Genomic DNA, 27,840 nt, shown 5'->3' on the forward strand with positions numbered 1-27,840 from the left:
GTTCTGATGAAGTTTATTACCTCTATTTGTTGATGTTTTTGTTCTTCTCGTAGTTGATTGTGATCTTCGGGTCAACCTTCAGATTACGTTTTTGATCACCTAGAGCTCTCTTGAATGTCTGCTCCTCATTTGTCTTTACGTGTTTTTGTAAACTATTTTGCATTGACTTGTGCTCCATGATGTTATTCGGTGTAGTTTTGAGCAAACGATACAAATTTTTCCTGATGTATTACATGCTTGCGTCAAAGGTGTTCAATCTGTTTGCTTTTTTACTTTTTGGTTTTCTATTTCTGCGTTCAGACTGTTTGAATGTTTGTATCGTGCAAAGTCCCATTTTTTTCTGGGCGTTGCCTATTTCCAGTGGGTGGTTTCCTTACTCTGCATTTTCTGCTTTGATTTGATTGGTAGGAATAACACTTGAGGTTACATGCCTTGCGTTTTTTCCAAGGTTCTTTGTTCGATTTTTTTGTCTCTGTGGATCAAATGTGATGTTACGCTTCAGTCCTTATGATGAATGATTCCAAAAAATTTCTGTGTATTATCTCGGTTTGTTGATGTTTTTGTTCTTGACGTAGTTGATTGTGCTATTCGCATCAACCTACAGAGTACCAGTTTTTGATCACCTAGAGCCCTCTTAAATGTCTGTGCTCTTCATTTGTCGTGTTTTTGTAATCTATTTTGCTTTGACTTATGCTCCATGACGTTATTCGGTGTACTTTTGAGCAAATGATGGATTTTTTTCTGAAGTATTACATGCTTGTGTCAAAGGTGTTCAATCTGTTTGCTTTTTTACTTTTTGGTTTTCTATTTCTGCGTTCAGACTGTTTGAATATTTGGATCGTGCAAAGTCCCATCTTTTCTGAACGTTGCCTATTTCCAGTTGGTGGTTTCCTTCCTCTGCAGTTTCTGCTTTGATTTGGCTGATATCATTTGAAGTTATATGCCTTGCTTTTTTTCCAAGGTTCTTTCTTCGATTTTTTGTCTCCGTGGGTAAAATGTGATGTTACGCTTCAGTCCTTGATGAAGTTTGTTATCTCTGTTTGTTGAGGTTTTTGTTCTTCTCATAGTTGATTGTGTTCTTCGCATCAACCTACAGAGTACCAGTTTTTGATCACCTAGAGCTCTCTTAAATGTCTGTGCTCCTCATTTGTCTTTACGTGTTTTTGCAAACTATTTTGCATTGACTTGTGCTCCATGATGTTATTCGGTGTAGTTTTGAGCAAACGATACAAATTTTTCCTGATGTATTACATGCTTGCGTCAAAGGTGTTCAATATGTTTGCTTTTTTACTTTTTGGTTTTCTATTTCTGCGTTCAGACTGTTTGAATATTTGGATCGTGCAAAGTCCCATTTTTTAATGATTGTTGCCTATTTCCAGTTGGTGGTTTCCTTATTCTGCATTTTCTGCTTTGATTTGATTGCTAGGAATATCACTCGGATATATGCCTTACGTTTTTTCCAAGGTTCTTTGTTACCAATTTTTTTGTCTCCGATTTTTTTGTCTCCGTGGGTCAAATGTGATGTTACGCTTTAGTCCTTATGATGAATGATTCCAAAAAGTTCTGATGAAGTGAATTATCTCTGTTTGTTGATGTTTTTGTCCTTCTCATAGTTGATTGTGCTCTTGGCATCAACCTACAGAGTACCAGTTTTTGATCACCTAGAGCTCTCTTAATTGTCTGTGCTCCTCATTTGTCTTTACGTGTTTTTGTAAACTATTTTGCATTGACTTGTGCTCCATGATGTTATTCGGTGTAGTTTTGAGCAAATGATACAAATTTTTCCTGATGTTTTACATGCTTGCGTCAAAGGTGTTCAATCTGTTTGCTTTTTTACTTTTTGGTTTTCTATTTCTGCGTTCAGACTGTTTGAATGTTTGGATCGTGCAAAGTCCCATTTTTTTCTGAACGTTGCCTATTTCCAGTTGGTGGTTTCCTTACTCTGCATTTTCTGCTTTGATTTGATTGCTAGGAATAACACTTGAGGTTACATGCCTTGCGTTTTTTCCAAGGTTCTTTGTTCGATTTTTTTGTCTCCGTGGATCAAATGTGATGTTACGCTTCAGTCCTTATGATGAATGATTCCAAAAAATTTCTGATGTGTATTATCTCGGTTTGTTGATGTTTTTGTTCTTCTCGTAGTTGATTGTGCTATTCGCATCAACCTACAGAGTACCAGTTTTTGATCACCTAGAGCTCTTTTAAATGTCTGTTCTCCTCATTTGTCTTTACGTGTTTTTGTAAACTATTTTGTATTGACTTGTGCTCCATGATGTTATTCGGTGTAGTTTTGAGCAAACGATACAAATTTTCCTGATGTTTTACATGCTTGCGTCAAAGGTGTTCAATCTGTTTGCTTTTTTACTTTTTGGTTTTCTATTTCTGCGTTCAGACTGTTTGAATGTTTGGATCGTGCAAAGTCCCATTTTTTTCTGAACGTTGCCTATTTCCAGTTGGTGGTTTCCTTACTCTGCATTTTCTGCTTTGATTTGATTGCTAGGAATAACACTTGAGGTTACATGCCTTGCTTTTTTTCCAAGGTTCTTTCTTCGATTTTTTCGTCTCCGTGGATCAAATGTGATGTTACGCTTCAGTCCTTATGATGAATTATTCCCAAAACTCTGATGTAGTGTATCACCTCTGTTTGTTGATGTTTTTGATTTTTCTCGTAGTTGATTTTGCTCTTCGCATCAACCTACAGTGTACCATTTTTTGATCACCTAGAGCTCTGTTCAATGTCTGTGCTAATCATTTGGCTACGTGTTTTTGTAAACTATTTTGCATTGACTTGTGCTCCATGTTATTCGGTGTAGTTTTGAGCAAATGATAGAATTTTTCCTGATGTATTACTTGCTTGCGTCAAAGTTGTTCAATCTGTTTGCTTTTTTACTTATTGGTTTCCTATTTCTGCGTTCAGACTGTTTGAATATTTGGATTGTGCAAAGTCCCATCTTTTCTGAACGTTGCCTATTTCCAGTTGATGGTTCCCTTCCTCTGCATTTTCTGCTTTGATTTGATTGCTAGGAATATCACTCGGTTATATGCCTTACGTTTTTTCCAAGGTTCTTTGTTCGATTTTTTGTCTCCGTGGGTCAAATGTGATGTTACGCTTTAGTCCTTATGATGAATGATTCCAAAAAGTTCTGATGAAGTGTTTTATCTCGGTTTGTTGATGTTTTTGTTCTTCTCATAGTTGATTGTGCTCTTCGCATCAACCTACAGATTACCAGTTTTTGATCACCTAGAGATCTCTTAAATGTCTTTTCTCCTCATTTGTCTTTACGTGTTTTTGTAAACTATTTTGTATTGACTTGTGCTCCATGATGTTATTCGGTGTAGTTTTGAGCAAACGATACAAATTTTTCCTGATGTTTTACATGCTTGCGTCAATGGTGTTCAATCTGTTTGCTTTTTTACTTTTTGGTTTTCTATTTCTGCGTTCAGACTGTTTGAATATTTGGATTGTGCAAAGAGCCATCTTTTCTGAACGTTACCTAATTCCAGTTGATGGTTCCCTTCCTCTGCATTTTCTGCTTTGATTTGATTGCTAGGAATATCACTCGGTTATATGCCTTGCGTTTTTTCCAAGGTTCTTTGTTCGATTTTTTTCGTCTCTGTGGATCAAATGTGATGTTACGCTTCAGTCCTTATGATGAATGATTCCAAAAACTCTGATGTAGTGTATCACCTCTGTTTGTTGATGTTTTTGTTTTTCTCGTAGTTGATTGTGCTCTTCGCATCAACCTACAGTGAACCATTTTTTGATCACGTAGAGCTCTGTTCAATGTCTGTGCTAATCATTTGTCTTTTCGTGTTTTTGTAAACTATTTTGCATTGACTTTTCCTCCATAGTTTTTGGTGTAGTTTTGAGCAAATGATACAGAATTTTTCCTGATGTATTACTTGCTTGCGTCAATGGTGTTCAATCTGTTTGCTTTTTTACTTTTTGGTTTTCTATTTCTGCGTTCAGACTGTTTGAATATTTGGATTGTGCAAAGTCCCATCTTTTCTGAAAGTTGCCTAATTCCAGTTGATAGTTCCCTTCCTCTGCATTTTCTGCTTTGATTTGATTGCTAGGAATATCACTCAGTTATATGCCTTACGTTTTTTCCAAGGTTCTTTGTTCGATTTTTTTGTCTCCGTGGGTCAAATGTGATGTTACGCTTTAGTCCTTATGATGAATGATTCCAAAAAGTTCTGATGAAGTGTTTTATCTCGGTTTGTTGATGTTTTTGTTCTTCTCATAGTTGATTGTGCTCTTCGCATCAACCTACAGATTACCAGTTTTTGATCACCTAGAGCTCTCTTAAATGTCTTTTCTCCTCATTTGTCTTTACGTGTTTTTGTAAACTATTTTGTATTGACTTGTGCTCCATGATGTTATTCGGTGTAGTTTTGAGCAAACGATACAAATTTTTCCTGATGTTTGACATGCTTGCGTCAATGGTGTTCAATCTGTTTGCTTTTTTACTTGTTGGTTTTCTATTTCTGCGTTCAGACTGTTTGAATATTTGGATTGTGCAAAGACCCATCTTTTCTGAACGTTACCTAATTCCAGTTGATGGTTCCCTTCCTCTGCATTTTCTGCTTTGATTTGATTGCTAGGAATATCACTCGGTTATATGCCTTGCGTTTTTTCCAAGGTTCTTTCTTCGATTTTTTTCGTCTCTGTGGATCAAATGTGATGTTACGCTTCAGTCCTTATGATGAATGATTCCAAAAACTCTGATGTAGTGTATCACCTCTGTTTGTTGATGTTTTTGTTTTTCTCGTAGTTGATTGTGCTCTTCGCATCAACCTACAGTGAACCATTTTTTGATCACGTAGAGCTCTGTTCAATGTCTGTGCTAATCATTTGTCTTTTCGTGTTTTTGTAAACTATTTTGCATTGACTTTTCCTCCATAGTTTTCGGTGTAGTTTTGAGCAAATGATACAGAATTTTTCCTGATGTATTACTTGCTTGCGTCAATGGTGTTCAATCTGTTTGCTTTTTTACTTTTTGGTTTTCTATTTCTGCGTTCAGACTGTTTGAATATTTGGATTGTGCAAAGTCCCATCTTTTCTGAAAGTTGCCTAATTCCAGTTGATAGTTCCCTTCCTCTGCATTTTCTGCTTTGATTTGATTGCTAGGAATATCACTCGGTTATATGCCTTGCGTTTTTTCCAAGGTTCTTTGTTCGATTTTTTTGTCTCCTTGGATCAACAAACAGATGTAGTATTGAGCAAATGATACAAAATTTTTCCTGATCTATTACGTGCTTGCGTCATAGGTGTTCAATTGGTGTTGCTTTTTTACTTTTTGGTTTTCTATATCTGAGTTCAGACTTTGAATGTTCCCATCTTTTCTGAACGCTGCCTTATTCTAGTTGGTGATTGCTTCCTGTGCATTTTCTGCTTTGATTTGATTGTTAGGACTATTATGTAATACTTGTGTGCTCATCGCATCAGCCTACTGATTACCATTTTATGATCTCTTAGAGTTTTATTAATTACCTGTGTTTGTGTCATTTCTTATTCTTTGTTTTTAGTTAAATTGTGCTCAATGATGTTTTTTGGTGGTTTCGAGCCAACGATACAAAGTTTTACCTGATTTTAATAATTGTGTGCGTCATGGATGTTCAATCGGTGTTCCTTTTTGCTTTATCTTTTCTATTTGTGATCTCAGACTGTTTAAAAGTTAGGGTTGTATGTTGTGCCAGATATCAATTTTTCTGAACATTGCATATTTCCAGTTGGTAGTTTGCTTCATATGCGTCTTCTGCTTTCGTTTGATGGTTAAGACTATATCTTGAAGTTATATGCCTTGACTTTTTTTTTGTTCCAAGGTTCTTCTAGATATTTTTCATCTCGGTACTTAAAATTTGATGATACGCTTCAGTCCTTATGATAAATGATTCCAAAAAGTTATGAAGTGTATTATCTCTTTTTGATGTTTTTGGCGTTCTCTTGGTTGTGCTCATCGCATCAGCCTACTGATTACCATTTTATGATCTCTTAGAGCTTTATTAAATACCTGTGTTCGTGTCATTTCTTATTCTTTGTTTTTAGTTGAATTGTGCTCAATGATGTTTTTTGGTGGTTTTGAGCCAATGATACAAAGTTTTACCTGATTTTAATACTCGTAAGCGTCATGGATGTTCAATCGGTGTTGCTTTTTGCTTTATCTTTTCTATTTTTGATCTCAGACTGTTTAAAAGTTAAGGCTGTTTGCTGTGCCAAATAACCCAATGTTTCTGAACATTGCATATTTCCAGTTGGTAGTTTGCTTCCTATGCAGTTTCTGCTTTGGCTTGATGGTTAGGACTATCACTTGAAGTTATTTGCTTTGCGTTTTTTGTTACAGATTTTTTCCCTCTCGGTGTAGCTCAAATGTGATGCTTCAGTCTTTATGATAAATGTTTCCAAAAAGTAATGAAGTGTTTTACCTCTGTTTGTCGATGTTTTCGTTTTCTCTTAGTTGATTGTGCTCTTTGCATCAACCTACTGATTGCTTTTTTGATCGAAATAGAGCTCTTTAAAATTTGTGCTCGTTTGTATTTATATGAATCTATATGGTTTGTTTTGCTGAATTCACATATTTTCGTCATTGGTTTTGGGTTGTTATCGCTTTGTTGGAGCATTATTTTTATATTTCCAGCTTGATTTCCGAATGGTTAGGTTGTTTGTTATGGTTAGTATCCCAAATATTCTGCGTATGCTTAAAACTAGTTTTTCTGTTTCCACTTCTTTTTCTGCTACGGATTGATTATAGAAGTCATGTCTGTTGACTTTATATTCATGGACTAAACTTCTTTGGACAAAACTTTGTGATAGATTTTTTCGGTTTTTTAGCTTAAATATGCTTCAGTCCCTGGGATGATTTTAGACATTTCTAGTAAAGTTTTCCTCTCTAAATTTATTGAAGCTTTTTCTGGTTCTTTGTGCTATTCGCATGAAGCAACTGATTGACGTTTTTCGATTTAGTAAGAGCATTATAAATAACTAGTGCTGGTCGTTTTTCTTAATGTCAATTATTTCTTTGTTTTGCGTTAATATTTTGCATCAGTTAAGGTGGACTTCCGAGACTACGATAAAGATACGTTGATGATGCTCCCTCCACATATAAGCGTCGTAATAGATTTCGACTGTTGTCCTCTTATTGGTTTTCATTGGGTTGTCATTTTGCTTTTCTTATTTGTTGGATATTGTGCCCTTCATTTTTCATCGCGGTCATTTTCATTGTGGCATTCTTTTTTGGAAAAATTAATGATTTGGGATAATTTTGTTTTTTTTTCGTAAAAATGCTTTACATTATTTGTTCAGGTTCCTTGTTTTCGTTCGTTTTAAATTCCTATTATGTTCAATTTGTTATGTTTTGCTTCAGTACTTATGGTGAACGATTCCGAAAAGTTCTGATCAAAACATATTGTTCTACCTTTTACTGCGTTCTGTCGCTTCTTCCAGTGCCCTGTCGCTCCGGCAGCGTATTCTACGCAATCAAATTAGGATAATTGTTGATAAGAATTAGAGAAAGCGCTAGACATCTGTGCTCGATGTCTGCTTGCATTAAATGGTTCGAGATGCGTTGTCGTTAACTTGTTTGAATCATGCTTTGCGGCTGTTTTGAGCAGATGGTTCTGATTCGCTTCTGATGGTTTACTTTTTAGCGTCGTGGGTCCTAAATTATTAGCGCTTATGATGCGCAATCAGTAAGTGTTTTTGATTTCAAACTAGGTTTTTTTTTGAAAGCTTATGCTTTGTGTTTTCTTTGGGTTGGTAATCCGTTTTGCCTGACCTGGCGTTTGATTCGTTTACAATTTGCCTTTTCAGTGCATTTCGACTCATTTTGTTTTGAAAAATTGATTTGAGATAATTTATTTGTTCAAATGCTTTGCATTTATTTGTGCATGCTCCTTGATCGTTTCCAATTCTTATTTTCCGCTTCCGATGTGATCTTTTGCTTAAGTCCTTATGATTTATGATTCCATAAAGTTCTGATCACGTGTTTCATCGGTTAACTTCTTGATGCCTATTTCTGTATTCTGTTACCTACTGATTGTAGTCTGTGCGCTAAGCTCGGCTATAAGTGTTGTTTAAATTTTTAAGAGCATTTTCGTCAGTTGAAAAGCGTTGCGTTTTCTCTTAATTTGTTAAATCACGGTGCCTTTCCGTGTATTTTTCAGTCAATGCTACTGATTCGCTTCTGATGAATTGCATGATAGCATCGTCGGTTTTGAATTGGTAGCGCTTTAGACGCCAAATCAATTTGTATTTCTTAATTCAAACTAGATTTTCGAAGGTTTGCTTTAGTTTTGTGTTCTTCGAGTTGTCATTTTGCTTTCCCTTGGTGGTCGATTCTTTTAGCACAAGCCTGTTCAAAGCGTTATGAGCTGTCATATCTCAACAGTGGCTTAATGACCTTATTTTGACCTCTGTTGGATGTACGTAAATAATAATTTACAAGCAACACCATTCGTTAATTCGGTTTTCTTTGATTGCGTATTTGAATCAGTCGAATTGATTTATCTTTCCGTAGTTTTGGAAGTTGCAGGCTGACACCATTTGTTTAGCACTTATGTTGTTAGCTGATGACAACATTCGTGATGTTGAACAAACTGTCGTGATGTTTTGCTTCAGCGTTTGTGATAAAAGATTCCCGACTTGGGTACTCTGACATTCGCCTTCCATCGTGTTATTGCGATCATCTTTGATGTCTTTACTATAAGTGTTGTTTTGAAATAGATGAATAGATATACTTGCTTCTTACAGTTTTGTAGCATTTCTTATTTCAGATGTACGATTCGATTGCTGCTGCTGACTGTCACATCCCAGTGTGTGAGAATGGTGAGAGTGTCTTTGTGGAGTTATTGGAGTATAAAAAGTGTATGGCAGAAGATACGAAAGAGTTCAAAGCGGATGTGTTGGCGAATGTAGCTGAACTCAGGAACGATATAGATCTTCTATTTTATGAACAGTTAGTATTCCATCATGTACAATTTTTGTGGTTTTGTAAGTCGGCCATCAGGTTTGCATGTGGATGTTTTCAAATCTAGGTCCACCACAGGCTCAGATTTGGGAACGTAAAGCAGTTTTAATAAATCTTTGTCAGCTAAAATGGAATGTGATCCATTGATTAATGTCGGCTATTGTGCGGCTATAATACTATTTATTGGAAGAGCTTTATATTGATATGGAAATTGATGAGAAAGCTAAAATGATATACGGTGCAACTTCTGTTTGACAATGGGCCAGTTGATTTTGATAGAGAGAGGTACGTTTGCTCAGGAGTTGCGTTGAGGACGAAAACTTTGAGATCCTGCAATTGAAGTTAGAAGGCCTGAAAGAGATTATGGACGAAGTCAGTGACCAATTGACTGATGAGATGTTGGACCTCGAAATTGATATCACACATCTTGCGTATTGTGATTCAGAGTGTGCAATAAAATCTTCCAGCGCAAACTATGAATTTGAAGGTACGGTACAGATTTTTTGAACATAGGGAAATATACCATTAGAACTTCCTCAGAGAATATTCCCAAAAGAAGAGATTGTCTCGTCAGAGGTAACGTTTTAAACATTTTTATGCTCAAAGAGAACTATTGTTGATTGTAGAACATTTTTTTCGATTTCACCTCTCGATTCCTTTTTTGAGTGATTTGATTTTTTCTGCATTCAGAAACTAAGTGGGCGCGGGTTTGAACCCCTCCCTAATCAGAAGTTTTTGCTCCATAAAAGTTTCTTCTACCTTCTCAATTGTTTGTCAGTCGTTTGAGAGCCATTCGTCTGACGTTAGCTGGTTTATGTTTCCAAACTTCTGGGCCATTCCGAGAGTGGATGCCCAAATTTTAAGCCTAGTTTTATCATTGAATCCACTTTGCTCTCACTTTGGGAAAAAGAGAAGGACATAGTAATTTCCGGTCTTTCGATTGCAAAATTATATTAGGTTTTCATCAAGCTGTTGCTTGAAAGCTTGTTAAACAGCTGATAAAATGTGTCATCAAAGTTTATAATTTGTGAATATTTCTGAATTTTAATGAAATTGCTTTTAAGCTTTGGGTTCTGAGAGAATGAAAAAGCCTGCATGGAGGCAAAACCACGTAGGTCCTATGTGGCTCCTTTTTGTATTCGAAGCTGGCCATGTTAAACTGAAAAAAAATCTTTTTCGTTGTCAATCCAGACTACTAGAAAACAAGGCTCGAGAAATAACCACTGCAAGTCTAACTAGGACTCAAAAGAATTTTTGACTTGATCGATTTCTCCGTTAAATATCTACAGGAGCTTAAAAAAAAATAAAACCTTTTACGTCCGGAAATGGTGTCCTTCTCTCCCTCCCTACCTCTCTCATTCAATTGAAGTATTTTGGGGTCCATGATGCAGTAAGCGAGCGTTCGAAAACCTCAAAAATTAGAATCCCCGATAGTGCTACTAAGCATTTCTGAAATTGGGTGCCCTAATTTTAAGCCTAGTTTCATCTTCGAATTCACTGCTCGTACTTCGGGAAAAAGAAAAGGGCATAGCAATTTCTGGCTTCTGATTGCAAATTTATTTTTGTTTTTCATCAAGCTTTTCCATGAAATTTTGCTACCACGCTCATGAACAGTAACGTTAAACTGCACCTTTTTTAAATATTTATGGATTTTCTAATGAAACTGCGTTTCAGCTGCGGTTTTTGAAACCATTTGAAAGTTCCATAAGTTAGTTCAGAAGTCATTTATTTGAGTGAGGTAAGTCGCGCAATTGACCTAAAAGCAGAAATGACGTCACGTACACAAAATTTAACTGCAAAGCAGTAGAAGTCATTGAAAAAGTCCATTCCAAGAAGTAACCTAAAGACAGTCCGATTCTAACCCAAAAAAAGTGGTCTATTGAAGGACTGGTGATCGATCCGTCCATCTTATTTTTTTAGTTGTTTCAATTCATGGAAGGCCAAAAGCCTCTATCGCGGCTATTTTCCAGCAATCTGCCGGCTATGTTTTTAAGTGCAGGGTCATTTTGGCCTCAAGGAGACATTCAAAGCAGGCAAGTGTGTCTTGAAAATATCCAAGCTCTAGTAAGCGAAAGTCAGAAAACCTGTAAACGTAGATTTTAGCGCCAATATGCTTGTCCGAAAGCCATGCACAGTAAGCAGACACATACAAGCTCAAACCACAGCGCCTACCACTATCACACACACGCACATATACACTTCTAAACCATAGATCACCGAAAGGCTCCGCAAACATGCTCTTCGATTAAACCTGTAACTCCCATAAACCGTCATGAAATTTTTGTAGGATCAAATTGAAATTGCGGTTAATTGCTCTCAAACGAAGTTTGTAGCAATTATATTAGTCCTGTCGGTCTTTTTTTATGCGATTTTTTGCTTGACCAATTTTTCGTCTGACGCTTTTGACTTTTCGTCCTCAAAAACGGGATAAACAGGTAGCGCCCAGCGGGCATTAAGTGCTCTTAGAGCCTTTCAGGTCTGTGTCAGCTCAAACTGTTTTGGAGACTTATACTTATACTTATGGTGTGAAGGGCGGTTCATAGAGGTTGACACCCCCCCCCACCGCGCCCGCGCTGTTGCCCCCCCCCCCCCCCCAACCCAGCGCTGCCCCCGGTGCCCCCCCGTGGCTAGCTACTGACCAAGCCAACCGCTCGCCGGTCGTTTGAGAGCAATTCGCCCGACGTTAGTCGGTTATGTTTTTTATTTTTTCACATATGATAACATAGTGTTAATAATGCGTCTGTCGTTCGAGAGCACTTCTTCCAATGTTAGTTGGTTTACGTTACATATAGGATTGAGGACACGGATAATTCATCCGTGATAAGCTGATATCGTGTACCTTACAGAGGATAATTTGCTGCAGGTTCAGAGGTTGTGTCAACATTTATAAAGACCGATCTAACTAAATATATGATTCATCCTATCATATCCAGCTCTCAATTTAGAAGATTATTGAATCAGTTTTTGTTTTGCCCACATCAAAATGACTCCACCTTGTGTGAATATCTCGGACCATTCCTTTGCAATCGCAGTATGATCTATGGATCACAAAATAAATAGTGGTATGTTTAGGCATCCCATTAGATCTGCTCATTGCAGATTTTCCACACGATGCTCTCTGGACTTCCCTTATGGCCGAAGTGGTTCTAATGGACGAAAGCTTTAAGCAGAAGTTGCGAGACCTTGATATCGAATACCTTCATGTCATTGGGCAAGTGGTATATTTAGAGCAAAATTTGAAGTTTGATGTAAAGGTATCTTTATCTGATGTAGGTCGTTATAATGGAAATGCAACTTGAGGTAGAATTTATATTTTCATCCATTTATCTGAACTATTATTGGATCTCGATAAATGCGATTGAATAATCATTAGTCTGACTGAGGTATTTTGATAATGTTTCAGCAATGCAAATAATGGGATGTACTGGGAAGATCACGCTCTATTTGAGATGACACGAGAGCAGTACCAAACATATGACACCCAGAACTGCCATTCCTTATTCATTGACCGACTCAAGCGCCATTTTCCCTCTCTTGATCTCGAAACACTGGTTAGTAATTCGAGATTTCATCCTTTCAACTTCTCTCAAATACCTGTTCATTTGAACTAAATTTACTTGTCTGCAGCTACCTAGCCTTTCCTCACCACCCTACATACCTACCCCCCACCCAAAAAAGGTGCGTGTGATTTCTTCAAAACACTCGAATTCTATTAGACATTTAATTTTTGCTCCTGGTGTTTCCGATATAGGTAGAACACCGGTTCTTTCGGGTATTCTAACGGCTATGTTTTTAATGTAAAATTTTCGCTGGACCAATTTGAGTTTTCGAGTGATTTTTGCGCCCTTGACTTTCGTTTTGTGTAATTAATTGCTCTTGAACGAAGTGAATAGCAATTATTGTAAACGTGTGTGTCTTTTTAATGCAAAATTTTCGCTTGACAGTTTTGACTTTTCGAGTGACTTTTACGCCCTTGAATTTTTGCGGTTTCGCGTGATCTAAATTTCTCTCTCAATAACAATTTCAAGCAGCTGAACTCAATTGGCGGCAATTTAATACTAAGAGTCAAATGAAAAGTGCGCCGAAACTGGTGCCATTTTTCACTTTAATTCTTAAAAGTGGTATATGTTACCCTCTAATGTGGTTATTTGAAGCCCACTATTGAACTTCTTAGTCCCATTTAGACCCCCCCCCCCACTGAAGCATGCTGCAATTGATTAGAGCCCCGACTAGTCGTTCGAGAACAATTCTTCCGACGTTTAGGCGGTTATGTTTTCAATTGTCTTTAAATTCACGATTATTTCAATTGTCTTTAAATTCACGATTAGCTTAGGTTAATGACTAAAATGCCATTAACTATTGTTTTTAAGCTTGCTTTCCTTTGTGGCTACTTACTTGCCTCGTTGTTTTTGTCACTTTGTCGCAAACTGCAATTTAGAAACGTTGTTTGAGTTGTTCATGTATTGTCTACTATAAAATGGTTACTGATTTTAACTGCGACTCTAAGTGAGGTTACGTTTTGCATGTTTTAAATTGCTCACATTCAGAATTTAATCAGCTGAACTCAAGTGGAGTCAGTTTACTACTAAAAGGCAAATGAAAAGTGCGTTAAAATTGGTCTTTTTTTCACTCTAAATTTTGTAGTGATTATTATGGTACATAATAACCTCTCCAATGACGTCATTTGAAGCCCCATTAGCTATTTTAGTCACCCCCCCCCCCGCACCCGACTGAAGCAGGCTGCCACCAGTCGTTGTTTGAGAGCAATTCTTCCGACGTTAGTCGGTTATGTTTTTTTAATGTTCTTATCAGTTAGAATGTCGCTTGTTGATATTTGAGAAATTGAGCAATTGATAGTTGAAGCTGTCCATTAGACTAGCTTTTGGTAAAAATTGCTAAATTGTTTGGGGCTTGCAACTCTGACAAACATTGTATGTCAGATACTATGGCTCATGAACATGGACTATTATAAAAATCATTGATTTGTTGTAGTTCAGTGGTGTTGCTGTTAACAATGTAACCTGATTATTTAATTCGTTTTAGAAAGGGTGCAAAACTGGTTTGAGTCCGCAAATTTAGCTTCACTGTTTTTTCATACACGAACCCAAAATGTCATGAACTGTTTATTCTAAGTTCTTTCTGAACAGTACTAGGGACAGAACATTTGATCAGATAGATGACAACATTGAGTCTTGAGAGATTAGTCTTTGAGAGCGTGTTTTAGCAGTCAAACAGAGCTGATAAATGTATCTGCTTTCCAAAACTGCTTAAATTATATTGAGCATGCAAACCCGATTGACTTCTCAATTGGTTTCAAATCTCGAACAAATACATTAGTTCTACACAGATTGTCGCTTATTTCAAAATTTTTTGAGCCGAAAATATGAAAGCTCAAATCTTGTTCATCGATAGAATTCTGCTTCAGATGATGCACGACAAATGGTGCAGAGACCGAAAGTCGTACAAATTACGGAAGTCGGGGATTCTGAAGACATGGCAGCAGACGAAGCAGCAGTTGGTGCTCAAAGTAACAGCTGTTTTAACAGAAGCATCGCACAAGGCTGAAGAGATGCAAAGAAACAACGCAGAAAAGGACGCCCAAATGAATTACTGCAGACATCTCATTGATAAGGTTTTCATATTCTTTTTTTTCGCTATAATTATTGCAGTTTTTTTGTTGAGTATTTTGTGCGAGTTGTGCTGCGCGATGTTTCTGTCTGAAACTTGTAATTTAATATTCCTGTGATAACGAGAAGAGTTACAGTAATTATATCCAATTGTTTCTGGGCTAATTTGGTTATCATAGCAATAGTTTGCTCAGAAATTTTTTATAGGCGTGATAATGCAGACTGAATAGCCTTAACCCTTCGATAACAAAGCCTGTATGTAAAAATAAGAATTTATGCTACTATTTTTGAAATTATAATGGACATCTATTGATTTTTAGGTCAATGCGTGGAAGTTTGCTAAGTTAGAAGAACAAAAACTGCAAGATGAGTTGGAAGCACTAGCAGCGCAAAGGGAACGCCTGAGGACAGACGAAAAACTGAAAAGAGAAAAGTCAATACGGAGTCAACAAAAACAAGAGATCGAGCAATTCAGGTTAAAAACTTCAAATTGGCAGGTTTCGATTCTCATTTGTTCTATCGCTTTCTTAACTGTGATCAGCTTTCTTACTTTTTTTTCTAACATCCGAAGCTCGAATTACTTCAACTATCTCGGACTGTGGGTATAAAAAATTAGAAAGCCCTCAGTTTTGTGTCCAACAGCGTGAGTCGAAACAAATGTTAGCTAACTGTTTGAACCATTATCTAGTTCGAATATTTTTGGCGATTGATTAATGAAGGTTTCAGCATCATGGTTGTGATTGCAAATTGAACAATTCGTATTTCGATTATTTCGAGCGTATAATATTTATCCGAATGAACGGGTTATCATGCCTTGAGTTTGATTTTCAAATATTGAAGTCAAAATTGTTCTCGGATTGAATTCATGTGAAATAACTTCAAAACTTATCGATTTCAGGAATGCAAAGAGATTGATGAGCGAAGAAGCGGAGAGAACTAAGATGCAGAAATTAAAAGAGATTCAGGAGAACCTTGCAAAACAAGCAATAATTGACGAAGAAAGGTGAGAAATTTTTGTTCTGATCAAGATTTTGACAAACTATATTTATGATTAATAGCCGCCCTCATCTTCTCAGCCGGCTGTTATTGCGCTCCTAATTTTTTACAATTCAAAGAATTGGAATTGTATTGGGGCGCTGTCTTTTTTTAAGATCTGTTCACACATTTTCATGATTTTGGAAGTCAAATTGGAGTAGTGATTTTGGTCACGCCGAAACAGGAAGTGGAGCGAAAAAGCGAGTGGTTTTGCGGCGTGAAATTTTTTCGCTCTAATTTTAAAGTAGAGTGAGAAAACGGTATTTGAACAAAAATTCGCTTTCTCGCTAGTGGTTTTTTATAGCTGCGAAGCTGTAAGCTGAGCGTAGCTATATTGCGGTGCTCTTGGTTTTTTTTGTTTCTTCGTCTGACGCTCTTTTTTCGTTTTACATTTGTTCACACCGCAAAGCTGAAAAAGTCAAATTTTCTGAATGACTTCTTCTTCTCACTAACGGCATTTGCGCGCGTGATGTCATTTCTCACTCGCTTTTGCGAAAGATTTTAGGTTATTTGCGTGATTACATTTTGATCATGACTTACCTCACTCAATAAAATGACTTTTGCACTTTAAAACTTAAAAGTTTAATTTGAATTTGTTTAAGGTCAAAGGAACTCCTATGTGCATTAAACGTCCCTAATAAGAGGCTTCTGTGGAATGAATTTTAACAGGCTGTTTTAATTTATTGCTGAATGTTTTTAGCCTGGTTTTTTGAGCGACGTCATTTTTTTTCAATTTAGATCTATATCTGTTTCTATCTCTATTATATGGCACGCAGGTCTATTCTTTCGCAGCTATTCCGGCAATCTGCCGGCTATGTTTGTTCACATGCGGCAATTTCACTTTGTTTTTTAAAGTTTTTTCGGTTTTTTGGATTGGATTTTTTCTAAATGGTTTTCCCAATCCATTCATAGTCCGTTCTAGGTCTAGTTTTCTGTTTAGTCAACAAACATTCTTTGAATTGTACGTCAGGATTTGTCCTGTCATGTTTTTTTTACTTCGTCGAAAAAAAGTTTTCAGTCCTTATGACAAAGACTTTCGGGTATTCTACCGGCTATGTTTTAAATGTAAAATTTTCTCTGGACCAATTTGAATTTTCGAGTGATTTTGGCGCCCTTGACTTTCGTTTTGTGTAATTAATTGCTCTTGAACGAAGTGAATAACAATTTTTGTAAACGTGTGTCTTTTTTATGCAAAATTTTCGGTTGACAGTTTTGACTTTCGAGTGACTTTTACGCCCTTGAATTTTTGCGTTTCGCGTGATCTAAATTTCTCTCTCATTAACAATTTCAAGCAGCTGAACTCAATTGGCGGCAATTTAATACTAAGAGTCAAATGAAAAGTGCGCCGAAACTGGTGCCATTTTTCACTTTAATTCTTAAAAGTGGTATATGTTACCCTCTAATGTGGTTATTTGAAGCCCACTTTTGAACTTCTTAGTCCCATTTAGACCCCCCCACACTGAAGCATGCTGCAATTGATTAGAGCTCCGACTAGTCTTTCGAGAAAAATTCTTCCGACGTTTAGGCGGTTGTGTTTTCAATTGTGTTTAAATTCACGATTATTTCAATTGTTCCGACGTTCAGTCGGTTTTGCTTTCAATTGTCTTTAAATTCACGATTATTTCAATTGTCTTTAAATTCACGATTAGCTTATGTTAATGACTAAAATGCCATTAACTATTGTTTTTAAGCTTGCTTTCCTTTGTGGTTACTTACTTGCCTCGTTGTTTTTGTCACTTTGTTGCAAACTGCAATTTAGAAACGTTGTTTGAGTTGTTCATGTATTGTCTACTATAAAATGGTTACTGGTTAATAGCCGCCCTCATCTTCTCAGCCGGCTATTATTGCGCTCGTATTTTTTTTTACTTCGTCAAACTTTTTTTCGCTGTACCATTTTGCCGCTTTTTCGACATTTTGCGTGAAATGTTTTTGACTTCTCTAGGCTAGTTTCTCTCTTCTCTCATTATTCTAAAAGTGAATTTGAACATCAGTTGCTAAGCAAAGCAATTGAAAATGAACAGAGTCGGTATAAAAAATTGAAGTCAGAAATAGAAACGGGATAAACCCATAAAGCCCAATTTTAGATGCCCGCTATTTGAACGTCGTTCCTATAGGTCTTAGTTACCACCTCTAATGCTTATTGGTGTTGATAGTAGCCCCTGTAGCCTCTCTCCTAGAAACAGAAGTATGTTCAACTACGAAATGCCATCAAAATAAATCGGACTTAAAAAATATTTTTGTACAAAAATCTTTTTTTTTCAATATATTCTATTCGTTCAATCCCAATCATGCTTATTGGAATCAACGGCGGCTATTTTCCGGCAATCTGCCGGGTATGTTTTTAACTGCGGCTCTAAGTGAGATTACGTTTTCCATGTTTTAAATTGCTCACATTCAGAATTTCAGGCAGGTGAATTCAAGTGGAGGCAGTTTACTACAAAAAGGCAAATGAAAAGTGCGTCAAAATCGGTCATTTTTTCACTCTAAATTTTGTAGTGGTTATTATGGTACATAATAACCTCTCCAATGACGTCATTTGAAGCCCCATTAGCGATTTTAGTCACCGCCCCCCCCCCGCATCCGACTGAAGCAGGCTGCCACCAGTCATTGTTCGAGAGCAATTCTTCCGACGTTAGTCGGTTATGTTTTTTTAATCAGTTAGAATGTCGCTTGTTGATATTTGAGAAATTGAGCAATTGATAGTTGAAGCTGTCCATTAGACTAGCTTTTGGTAAAAATTGCTAAATTGTTTGGGGCTTGCAACTCTGACAAACATTGTATGTCAGATACTATGGCTCATGGACATGGACTATTATGAAAATCATTGATTTGTTGTAGTTCAGTGGTGTTGCTGTTAACAGTGTAACCTGATTATTTAATTCGTTTTGGAAAGGGTGCAAAACTGGTTTGAGTCCGCAAATTTAGCTTCACTGTTTTTTCATACACGAACCCAAAATGTCATGAACTGTTTATTCTAAGTTCTTTCTGAACAGTACTAGGGACAGAACATTTGATCAGATAGATGACAACATTGAGTCTTGAGAGACTAGTCTTTGAGAGCGTGTTTTAGCAGTCAAACAGAGCTGATAAATGTACCTGCTTTCCAAAACTGCTTAAATTATATTGAGCATGCAAACCCGATTGACTTCTCAATTGGTTTCAAATCTCGAACAAATACATTACTTCTACACAGATTGTCGCTTATTTCAAAATTTTCTGAGCCGAAAATATGAAAGCTCAAATCTTGTTCATCGATAGAATTCTGCTTCAGATGATGCACGACAAATGGTGCAGAGACCGAAAGTCGTACAAATTACGGAAGTCGGGGATTCTGAAGACATGGCAGCAGACGAAGCAGCAGTTGGTGCTCAAAGTAACAGCTGTTTTAACAGAAGCATCGCACAAGGCTGAAGAGATGCAAAGAAACAACGCAGAAAAGGACGCCCAAATGAAATACTGCAAACATCTCATTGATAAGGTTTTCATATTCTTTTTTTTTCGCTATAATTATTGCAGTTTTTATTGTTGAGTATTTTGTGCGAGTTCTGCTGCGCGATGTTTCTGTCTGAAACTTGTAATTTAATATTCCTGTGATAACGAGAAGAGTTACAGTAATTATATCAATTGTTTCTGGGCTAATTTGGTTATCATAGCAATAGTTTGCTCAGAAATTTTTTTTAGGCGTGATAATGCAGACTGAATAGCCTTAACCCTTCGATAACAAAGCCTGTATGTAAAAATAAGAATTTATGCTACTATTTTTGAAATTATAATGGACATCTATTGATTTTTAGGTCAATGCGTGGAAGTTTGCTAAGTTAGAAGAACAAAAACTGCAAGATGAGTTGGAAGCACTAGCAGCGCAAAGGGAACGCCTGAGGACAGACGAAAAACTGAAAAGAGAAAAGTCAATACGGAGTCAACAAAAACAAGAGATCGAGCAATTCAGGTTAAAAACTTCAAATTGGCAGGTTTCGATTCTCATTTGTTCTATCGCTTTCTTAACTGTGATCAGCTTTCTTACTTTTTTTTCTAACATCCGAAGCTCGAATTACTTCAACTATCTCGGACTGTGGGTATAAAAAATTAGAAAGCCCTCAGTTTTGTGTCCAACAGCGTGAGTCGAAACAAATGTTAGCTAACTGTTTGAACCATTATCTAGTTCGAATGTTTTTGGCGATTGATTAATGAAGGTTTCAGCATCATGGTTGTGATTGCAAATTGAACAATTCGTATTTCGATTATTTCGAGCGTATAATATTTATCCGAATGAACGGGTTATCATGCCTTGAGTTTGATTTTCAAATATTGAAGGCAAAATTGTTCTCGGATTGAATTCATGTGAAATAACTTCAAAACTTATCGATTTCAGGAATGCAAAGAGATTGATGAGCGAAGAAGCGGAGAGAACTAAGATGCAGAAATTAAAAGAGATTCAGGAGAACCTTGCAAAACAAGCAATAATTGACGAAGAAAGGTGAGAAATTTTTGTTCTGATCAAGATTTTGACAAACTATATTTATGATTAATAGCCGCCCTCATCTTCTCAGCCGGCTGTTATTGCGCTCCTAATTTTTTACAATTCAAAGATTTGGAATTGTATTGGGGCGCTGTCTTTTTTTAAGATCTGTTCACACATTTTCATGATTTTGGAAGTCAAATTGGAGTAGTGATTTTGGTCATGCCGAAACAGGAAGTGGAGCGGAAAAGCGAGTGGTTTTGCGGCGTGAAATTTTTTCGCTCTAATTTTAAAGTAGAGTGAGAAAACGGTATTTGAACAAAAATTTGCTTTCTCGCTAGATGTTTTTTGTTCACATGTGGCAATTTCGCTTTGATTGTTTCTGTTTTTTCGATTTTTTGGATCAGATTTTTTTCTAAATGGTTTTCCCAATCCATTCATATTCCTTTCTAGGTCTAGTTTTTTGTTTAGTCAATGAAAATTCTTTGAATTGTACGTCAGGACTTGTCCTGCTATGTTTTTTATTTTACTTCGTCGAATAAAAGTTTCTCGCTTTACCTAAGTTCACAGCTTGTTCAACATTTTTCGTGAAGTCTTTTTGACTTCTCTAGCCTAGTTTCACCTTCTGTCATTCTGCTCAAAGTGCTTTTAGACAGCAGTTGCTCAGCAACGCAATTCAAAATGAACAGAGTCACTATTAAAAAAACGAAATCAGAAATAGAAACAACCCATATAGCCCGATTTTAGATGCCCGTTACTCGAACTTTGTTCTTTGTTACCATCTCTAATGCTTATTGCTAATGATACTAGCCCCTGTGTTCTCACTACAAAACAGGAGAATGTTCAGCTCCAAAATGACATCAAAATAGTTCGCACTTTTGCACGAAAATCATTTTTCACTAGTTTTTTCTCTTTCATTCCCAATCTTGGTTATGGGAATCGAAGGCGGCTATTTTCCGGCAATCTGCCGGGTATGTTTTCGTCAAGATTTTGTAAAGACCATATGACGTCACAAACACTTCAAATCTGCTTTTTGTTCATTCGTTCATGCCATTTCAACTGAAGCACGTGCGTGACGTCATATTTCGCTCGTAGTGGAGCGAGTTTTTTGTTCAATCGCGTCATTAAATTACGCTCACCTCACTCTCAAAAATGACTTCCTCACTTTTAAATTGACTTTTATTTACTTTAACTCAAAGAAATAAGGTCAAGCGAATGTGTGTCACTCTAAATTAAGTTATTTGAGAGCAGCTAATAGAGGCAGCAATAACTTATACAGATTCTTAATCAACATATAGCATCTCAGCTTTCAATGAAAAGACTAATGTTTTTGGTCTGTCGTTTCTTACTTTTTAGACTGTAGATCTGCGAAGCTATTCCGGCTCTTTTTGGCAATATGGCAGCTATGTTATGAAGGTTCTTATCAGGCTCTTTGTTGTTGATAGCGTTCTGTGTATTTTATAAATCAAACGCAACTTGTAGTTGAAGCTGTCTTTTTGACTAGCTTTTGGTTAAAATTGCGAAGCTTGCAACTCTGACAGAGTTTAAATCAGGTGCCATGGCTCCAGTACAATAAACTTTTACAAAGAGTTGAGTTAAAATTGGCGAGACAGAAAATAACTGTTTCAGTACGATTTATGATGGTTTTCGCTTCAATATTCTGTTGTTTAGTATGGGACGACGATTTAGTCGGATCCGGATCTTTTCTGGCAATATTACGACCATATGACATGGCGCTCAGCTCAAGTCTGTTTTTGTTCATTCATTTATGCTATTTTGACTGAAATGCGTGCGTGACTTCATTTTCACTGAAAATTTTTAGTCGCAAGTGACTTGTGCACTCTCAAAAATGACTCTCCTCAGTATCAAACAGATTTCTGCATACTTTAATTCAAGGATTTCATGTCAATTCAATATATTTCACTCTAATCAAGGGCATTTGAGGGCGGCTAATGGAACCATTGCATATACATTATTTATTTTCGTTAATTTCCTTTAACGAAAATGACATTCATTTCGTTGTCTTATTACTGAGTCGCTTTGTTGACAAGATTCCTTGGTTGCTTATGGGGCCTCGATTAATCTACCTATTGATTGCAGTTCATAGCAACGATTTTTACGGCTTTCAACTATTTCCACAAAACACTTTTGTATATATGAGTCTGCTCTTTTTGTTGCATTTCTTGCGGTCCTGTGGCTCAGTCTCAAAAGTTACTGTTCTCATTTGCATTCTAGTGGGGTGAAATTGTTATGAAGTTTGTAGCTTTGGCTTTTAGCTAATGTTATTTTTGACTGAGATATCGTTTGTTTGGAAATGTTTGAGTGAATTTGGGAATCTTGCCTTCATTTTTAGTTCTTTTGTCCTTCATTTGTAGGTATGTATCTTTTTTATTTTTATGTTTTGTAGTACCCCATTGGTTGCACGGAATCAGTACCACAAAGTTTTTGCGAAAAATTGATTTGCAGTTGTGGAGATTGAAAAAACTACATTTCAGAACTCAATTTCGTCGTCATTAATAGCCGCCCTCATCTTCTCAGCCGGCTATTAATGCTACAATTAATTTTTCATGTTTTTTTTGTGATTTTTTTTCAGTTTTTTTTGTTTAATTAGTCTTAGGTTGAAGTTATTAAAAGTTGATGAAGGCCTTTTGCGAGACAAAATTGCTTGTTATGACCGTTTTATGAGCTATATGTTTTGGTACTACAAACACTCAAAATGATACTAATTTTTGCAATCTTTTTCAGGTTTTTTGAAAATTTGTCATTTTTTGGGTTTTTAGCCCTAGGTGTCGAGAAACCTCATCTAGGGTTTGATAAAGGGTTTGATGATAGAATACTGCATAGTTTCTAGTGGAAATGTTATGGTTTTTAGCTTTTTTCGATCATGAATTTTAGCATTTTTTGACAAAACTTGCAATTTTTTCATATTTGTTTTTACATTTATTGTCATTATTGAAATTGTTTGAGTCCCAGGGGCCATAAAACCTCATCATGGGTTGGATGATAAGTTACTGAAAAAATTTTTAGTTGCCATAGAATAGGTTTCAACTTTTGGATATCACAATTTTTAGCAATTTTTTTTGACAAAATTCGCATTTTTTTCATGTTTTGAAAATGTTCGTCACTTTTCCAGTTTTTCCAGCTTCAGGGACCAGGCAATCGCCCCTGAGTTTTGATAATAAAGCACTGCATAGTTTCTAGTAACAATGGAATGGTTTCAACATTTTAATGTCTCGAATTTTTGCTTTTTTTTTATAAAATCTGCAATTTTTTTAAGGCTTCCCTAAAGTTTTTGTTAGTTTTTGATATTCGTCCATTCTCAAGTGCGAGAAAACATATTCCACATTCTGATAAAAAGTTACTGCATGGTTTTTATTTTCATTGAGTTTGTTTTCAACAATTTAACCTTTCGACTTTTAGAAGTTTATTGATAAAATTTGCAATTTTTTCAGGTTTTTTTCAAAGTATTTGTCTTTTATTTATTTTCTTCTTTCCTCAGTAGCCAGGTAACCTCATCCAGGGTTTGATAGTATGTTATTAAATTGTTGGTAGGAGGCAATTGAATGGCTTTCAACATTTTAATAGAACGAATTTCTATTTTTTGAAAGTTTGAAATTTTTTCAAAAATTATTGCCTGTCGATCTATGAGCCAATGAGTTTTTAAAGCTTGGATTTGGGTTACTGGATAGCCTCTAGAGACACAGAAATTATTCTGAAGATATTTATATCACGATTTTCAGCAACATTTCCTTATAATTTGCAATTGATTTGTTTTTTTTTTAATTTTTCTGTTCATTTTTGAGTTAATCGAGTTCACGGGCCAATGAATATTTTTCAGGTCCTGCAGATATAATACTGGACCGATTTCAGAAAAAAATTGGTTTAAACATAATTTTGACATAGGCATTTTTAAAGAGAAAAAGTTTTGCCTTAGGCTTAAAAGTTTCAGCAATGAGTATATTTTTGTTTAGTTTTGATTCTTTTAGTTTCTCAATTTTTTTAGATGATTTTGTGTTTGGGCTGGCACTGTTCAATTGATATGCTGGTCAGGTAGAGTACGTCTGAGTTTTTCATTCAATTCTTTGAATTGTGTTTTAGGACTTGTACTGCTATGTTTTTTTTACAATTCAAAGAATTTGAATTGTATTGGGGCGCTGTCTTTTTTTTAAGATCTGTTCACACATTTTCATGATTTTGGAAGTCAAATTGGAGTAGTGATTTTGGTCACGCCAAAACAGGAAGTGGAGCGAAAAAGCGAGTGGTTTTGCGGCGTGAATTTTTTTCGCTCTAATTTTAAAGTAGAGTGAGAAAACGGTATTTGAACAAAAATTTGCTTTCTCGCTAGTGGTTTTTTGTTCACATGCGGCAATTTCGCTTTGATTTTTTCTGTTTTTTCAATTTTTTGGACCGGATTTTTTTCTAAATGGTTTTCCCAATCCATTCATATTCCTTTCTAGGTCTAGTTTTTTGTTTAGTCAATGAAAATTCTTTGAATTGTACGTCAGGACTTGTCCTGTTATGTTTTTTTTTCGTCGAACAAAAAAATGTTTCGCTTTACTTCATTTTGCCGCTTTTTCAACATTTTGCGTGAAATGTATTTGACTTCTCTAGGCTAGTTTCTCTCCTCTCATTCTGCTAAAAATGATTTTAAACATCAGTTGCTCAGCAACTCAGCAAAGCAATTCAAAATGAACAGAGTCAGTATAAAAATTGAAGTCAGAAATAGAAAGGGGATAAACCCATAAAGCCCAATTTTAGATGCCCGCTATTTGAACGTCGTTCCTATCTTCTCAGCCGGCTATTATTGCGCTCGGGTTTTTTTTTACTTCGTCAAACTTTTTTTCGCTTTACCATTTTGCCGCTTTTTCGACATTTTGCGTGAAATCTTTTTGACTTCTCTGGGCTAGTTTCTCTCTTCTCTCATTCTGCTAAAAGTGAATTTGAACATCAGTTGCTAAGCAAAGCAATTCAAAATGAACAGAGTCGGTATAAAAAATTGAAGTCAGAAATAGAAACGGGATAAACCCATAAAGCCCAATTTTAGATGCCCGCTATTTGAACGTCGTTCCTATAAGTCTTAGTACCCACCTCTAATGCTTATTGGTGTTGATAGTAGCCCCTGTAGCCTCTCTCTAAGAAACAGAAGTATGTTCAACTACGAAATGCCATCAAAATAAATCGGACTTAAAAAATATTTTTGTACAAAATTTTTTTTTTTCAATATATTCTATTCGTTCAATCCCAATCATGCTTATTGGAATCAACGGCGGCTATTTTCCGGCAATCTGCCTGGTATGTTTCTCCTCTAATTTAGAGGCTGTATTCGCCTTATTTATCGAGTCTAATCAAACTGCGGACCAATTTACAACACTTTATGAGACTTAGTCAAGAATTAGGCTGCCGTCAATTTTTCTCATTTTTTCTTATCGTTTTAACCATAATGTCGGTCTGTGGGATGATGGGTGGTTTTTTCCGGCAGTTTGCCGGCTTTGTTAAGGTATGTAATTCTTTGGTGGTTCTATCACAGTATAGTGTATGTAAGTTTGAAAAGCGGTTGTGCGGTCAATCACAGTGGCCAGCAATTAATAGTTGAAGCTGTCTTTTTGACTAGCTTTTGGTAAAAATTGCAATACTATTTAACGCCTGCAACTCTGATATAATTTATGTCTGATACTATGGCTTCGGTACACTCAGTGTCATTTTTTATTTAACCGATTGTTCGTGGATTTAATTTTGGAATTTTTCCCAGGTATATTTAGGGACGAATTTTCTTCCAAATTTTGACATCCTATGGGTTTCTGCTACGCTAGCCATAGTTAATAAGAAGCTTAACGGAAGAGAACGTAAATTTGCTTGTTCATGTAGCAGTCAAACATGGTAGATACATATATCTACTTTCCATAACTGCTGAAACAACGAAGACTGCAAACTCGATTGATTTTTCAATTGATTTAAAGCTGTTAAACAGACCAAAATCGTGACTGGAAATCTGCCACAGATAAACTGTAATTCACGTTCAGAAATCGTCCAGATGCAGCCAACTGAACCAGAGTTCTGACCGAAATGGATATTTTAAACAAAAACATGCGAAGCAATGAGAACAATTGGGGTAAATATCTTATACCACATTCAAGCGTGTTGTGTAAATTACCATGTATGTTTCTTCAATTAAACGTGCTTTGCCCATCAAACCTCAATTTTAGAATGTGTAATTTTCTACCGTTTTTTTGTGTCGAGTCCTGAACAAGATGACTAATCTGAAAACATTGTTTAATATTGAAAAAAAATACAAAAATTTTATATATTTTTTTCTTTGTTTTTTTTTGTTTAAGGTTGTAAAGTGGTTAATTAGAAGGGCAGAATTTTGTGGACTGTGTTGTCCCGTTGTTTGTCCTCTCCGGATCTCTTGATAACGTTATTATTATTGAGTTATATTGATTTGATACATTCATTTAATCCGGAGAAATTAATTATTTCTTTCAATAAACAATTACACGTTCGGAAGTGCAAGTATCGGTCCTGAACCTGTGCGTAATCGTAATTGAGTTTAAGCTTGCCGATGGGTAACGGGATAACCTTTTTCAGAATAGAGTTCCGTCGAGCGGAGCGCGAAAAGAAACTGGAACGAATGGCTGAAGAACGACAGAGAAGAGATATGGAGAAAGAGAAGCTGCAAGATAGATTAGAGGAACTGAGAAAGCAAGTGAGAGTGGAGGCACCTCGGGATCCCGAGAGGACACAGAAGGCCACTGTGGCATCCGAATACAGAACCGGACAGGTTGCAAATGTATCTGAGACCAGCTACGAACCAGTGAACACGCAGATGTTTTCTGTCAATACTTTCAGTGGTACGTTCAACTCAACTTCTAAAAATGGACAAGAATTTTTTTTAACTGTCTAGGCAGTTTGGTAGCAACAAAATTGTCTGAATTTTGCAACTGTTTGACTTTGCTAACAGGAGTAGAACCTAGTATTTAGTATTTTTCTGATGTCGCTGTACGTAATCAGACAGCTGTTACGTTATTCGATATAGTTACCGAATGGAAAGGATTTTGCTGGGATTGCGACGTGTGTCATAGGTATCTATGTGGCTCAGTGCATTAAATTCTGTTGCGCTTACCAAGTACTTGGATGATTTAGAAAGGCAGCTTAAAAGAGACAACAGAGTTCAAGTTGAGAATGCTCTACGCAAAGCAGGTCTTCTCAATAGCGATTATGCTCGAAATGTCCTTCAAAGGATGCCACCGCCCCAAGCACCGAGGAAAGATACGTACTCAAACATCAAATTCGGGAATGAAGGAGCTTTTCAAAAATAACTGTAGAAAAATGTAAATAAACTCTTATAAATATGAAGTTTGTAAATATGCGAATATGATAATGTAGTTACACTTTTGCCATTTTTAAATTGAGTTATGTCAAAAAAGTACGGCTTGTATCTTAATCACGAAGAAGGAAGAAATATCTCGGAACATTATTCGGCATCTTATTAAACATGATCGGAACATGTACAACTCTCAGAAAGTTTAGTAGACAATTGATATGCCGTTAGCAAGCATAAACCAAGCAAATTGCCACTCGTTGAACTAATAAGAAAAGATGTTTTGATAAGTAGCCTTAAAGGTCGAGCAGCTGTTAGATGAAAGGATACTATAATATAAAAAAAACGAGAAAAACTGAATTCGCGTTCTCAAATTGAGCTGAGGTGGATGAACTACCAAGAACATATTCAAAGTAATGAATATGATAACAGAAT

General features: G+C 36.2%; 1 protein-coding gene across 1 annotated transcript in view; it reads left to right on the top strand.

Moving 5' to 3' along the window:
- Nucleotides 1-27,513, top strand: part of LOC142352317 (coiled-coil domain-containing protein 148-like) — an 82,388-nt gene extending 54,875 nt beyond the window's left edge. Inside the window, exons 4-12 of the mRNA XM_075404849.1 lie at nt 8,773-8,954; nt 9,266-9,453; nt 12,039-12,177; nt 12,370-12,517; nt 18,900-19,106; nt 19,423-19,577; nt 20,001-20,105; nt 26,673-26,935; nt 27,228-27,513. Of these exons, the coding sequence (XP_075260964.1) occupies nt 8,773-8,954; nt 9,266-9,453; nt 12,039-12,177; nt 12,370-12,517; nt 18,900-19,106; nt 19,423-19,577; nt 20,001-20,105; nt 26,673-26,935; nt 27,228-27,403 (1,563 nt within the window). The 3' untranslated portion in view covers nt 27,404-27,513. The remainder of the gene's footprint in view (nt 1-8,772; nt 8,955-9,265; nt 9,454-12,038; nt 12,178-12,369; nt 12,518-18,899; nt 19,107-19,422; nt 19,578-20,000; nt 20,106-26,672; nt 26,936-27,227) is intronic.
- Nucleotides 27,514-27,840: the final 327 nt, after the last annotated feature.

This window comes from Convolutriloba macropyga, chromosome 13 (assembly GCF_964194025.1).
Source record: "Convolutriloba macropyga chromosome 13, txConMacr16.3, whole genome shotgun sequence".
NCBI classification, from domain to species: Eukaryota; Metazoa; Xenacoelomorpha; order Acoela; family Convolutidae; genus Convolutriloba; species Convolutriloba macropyga.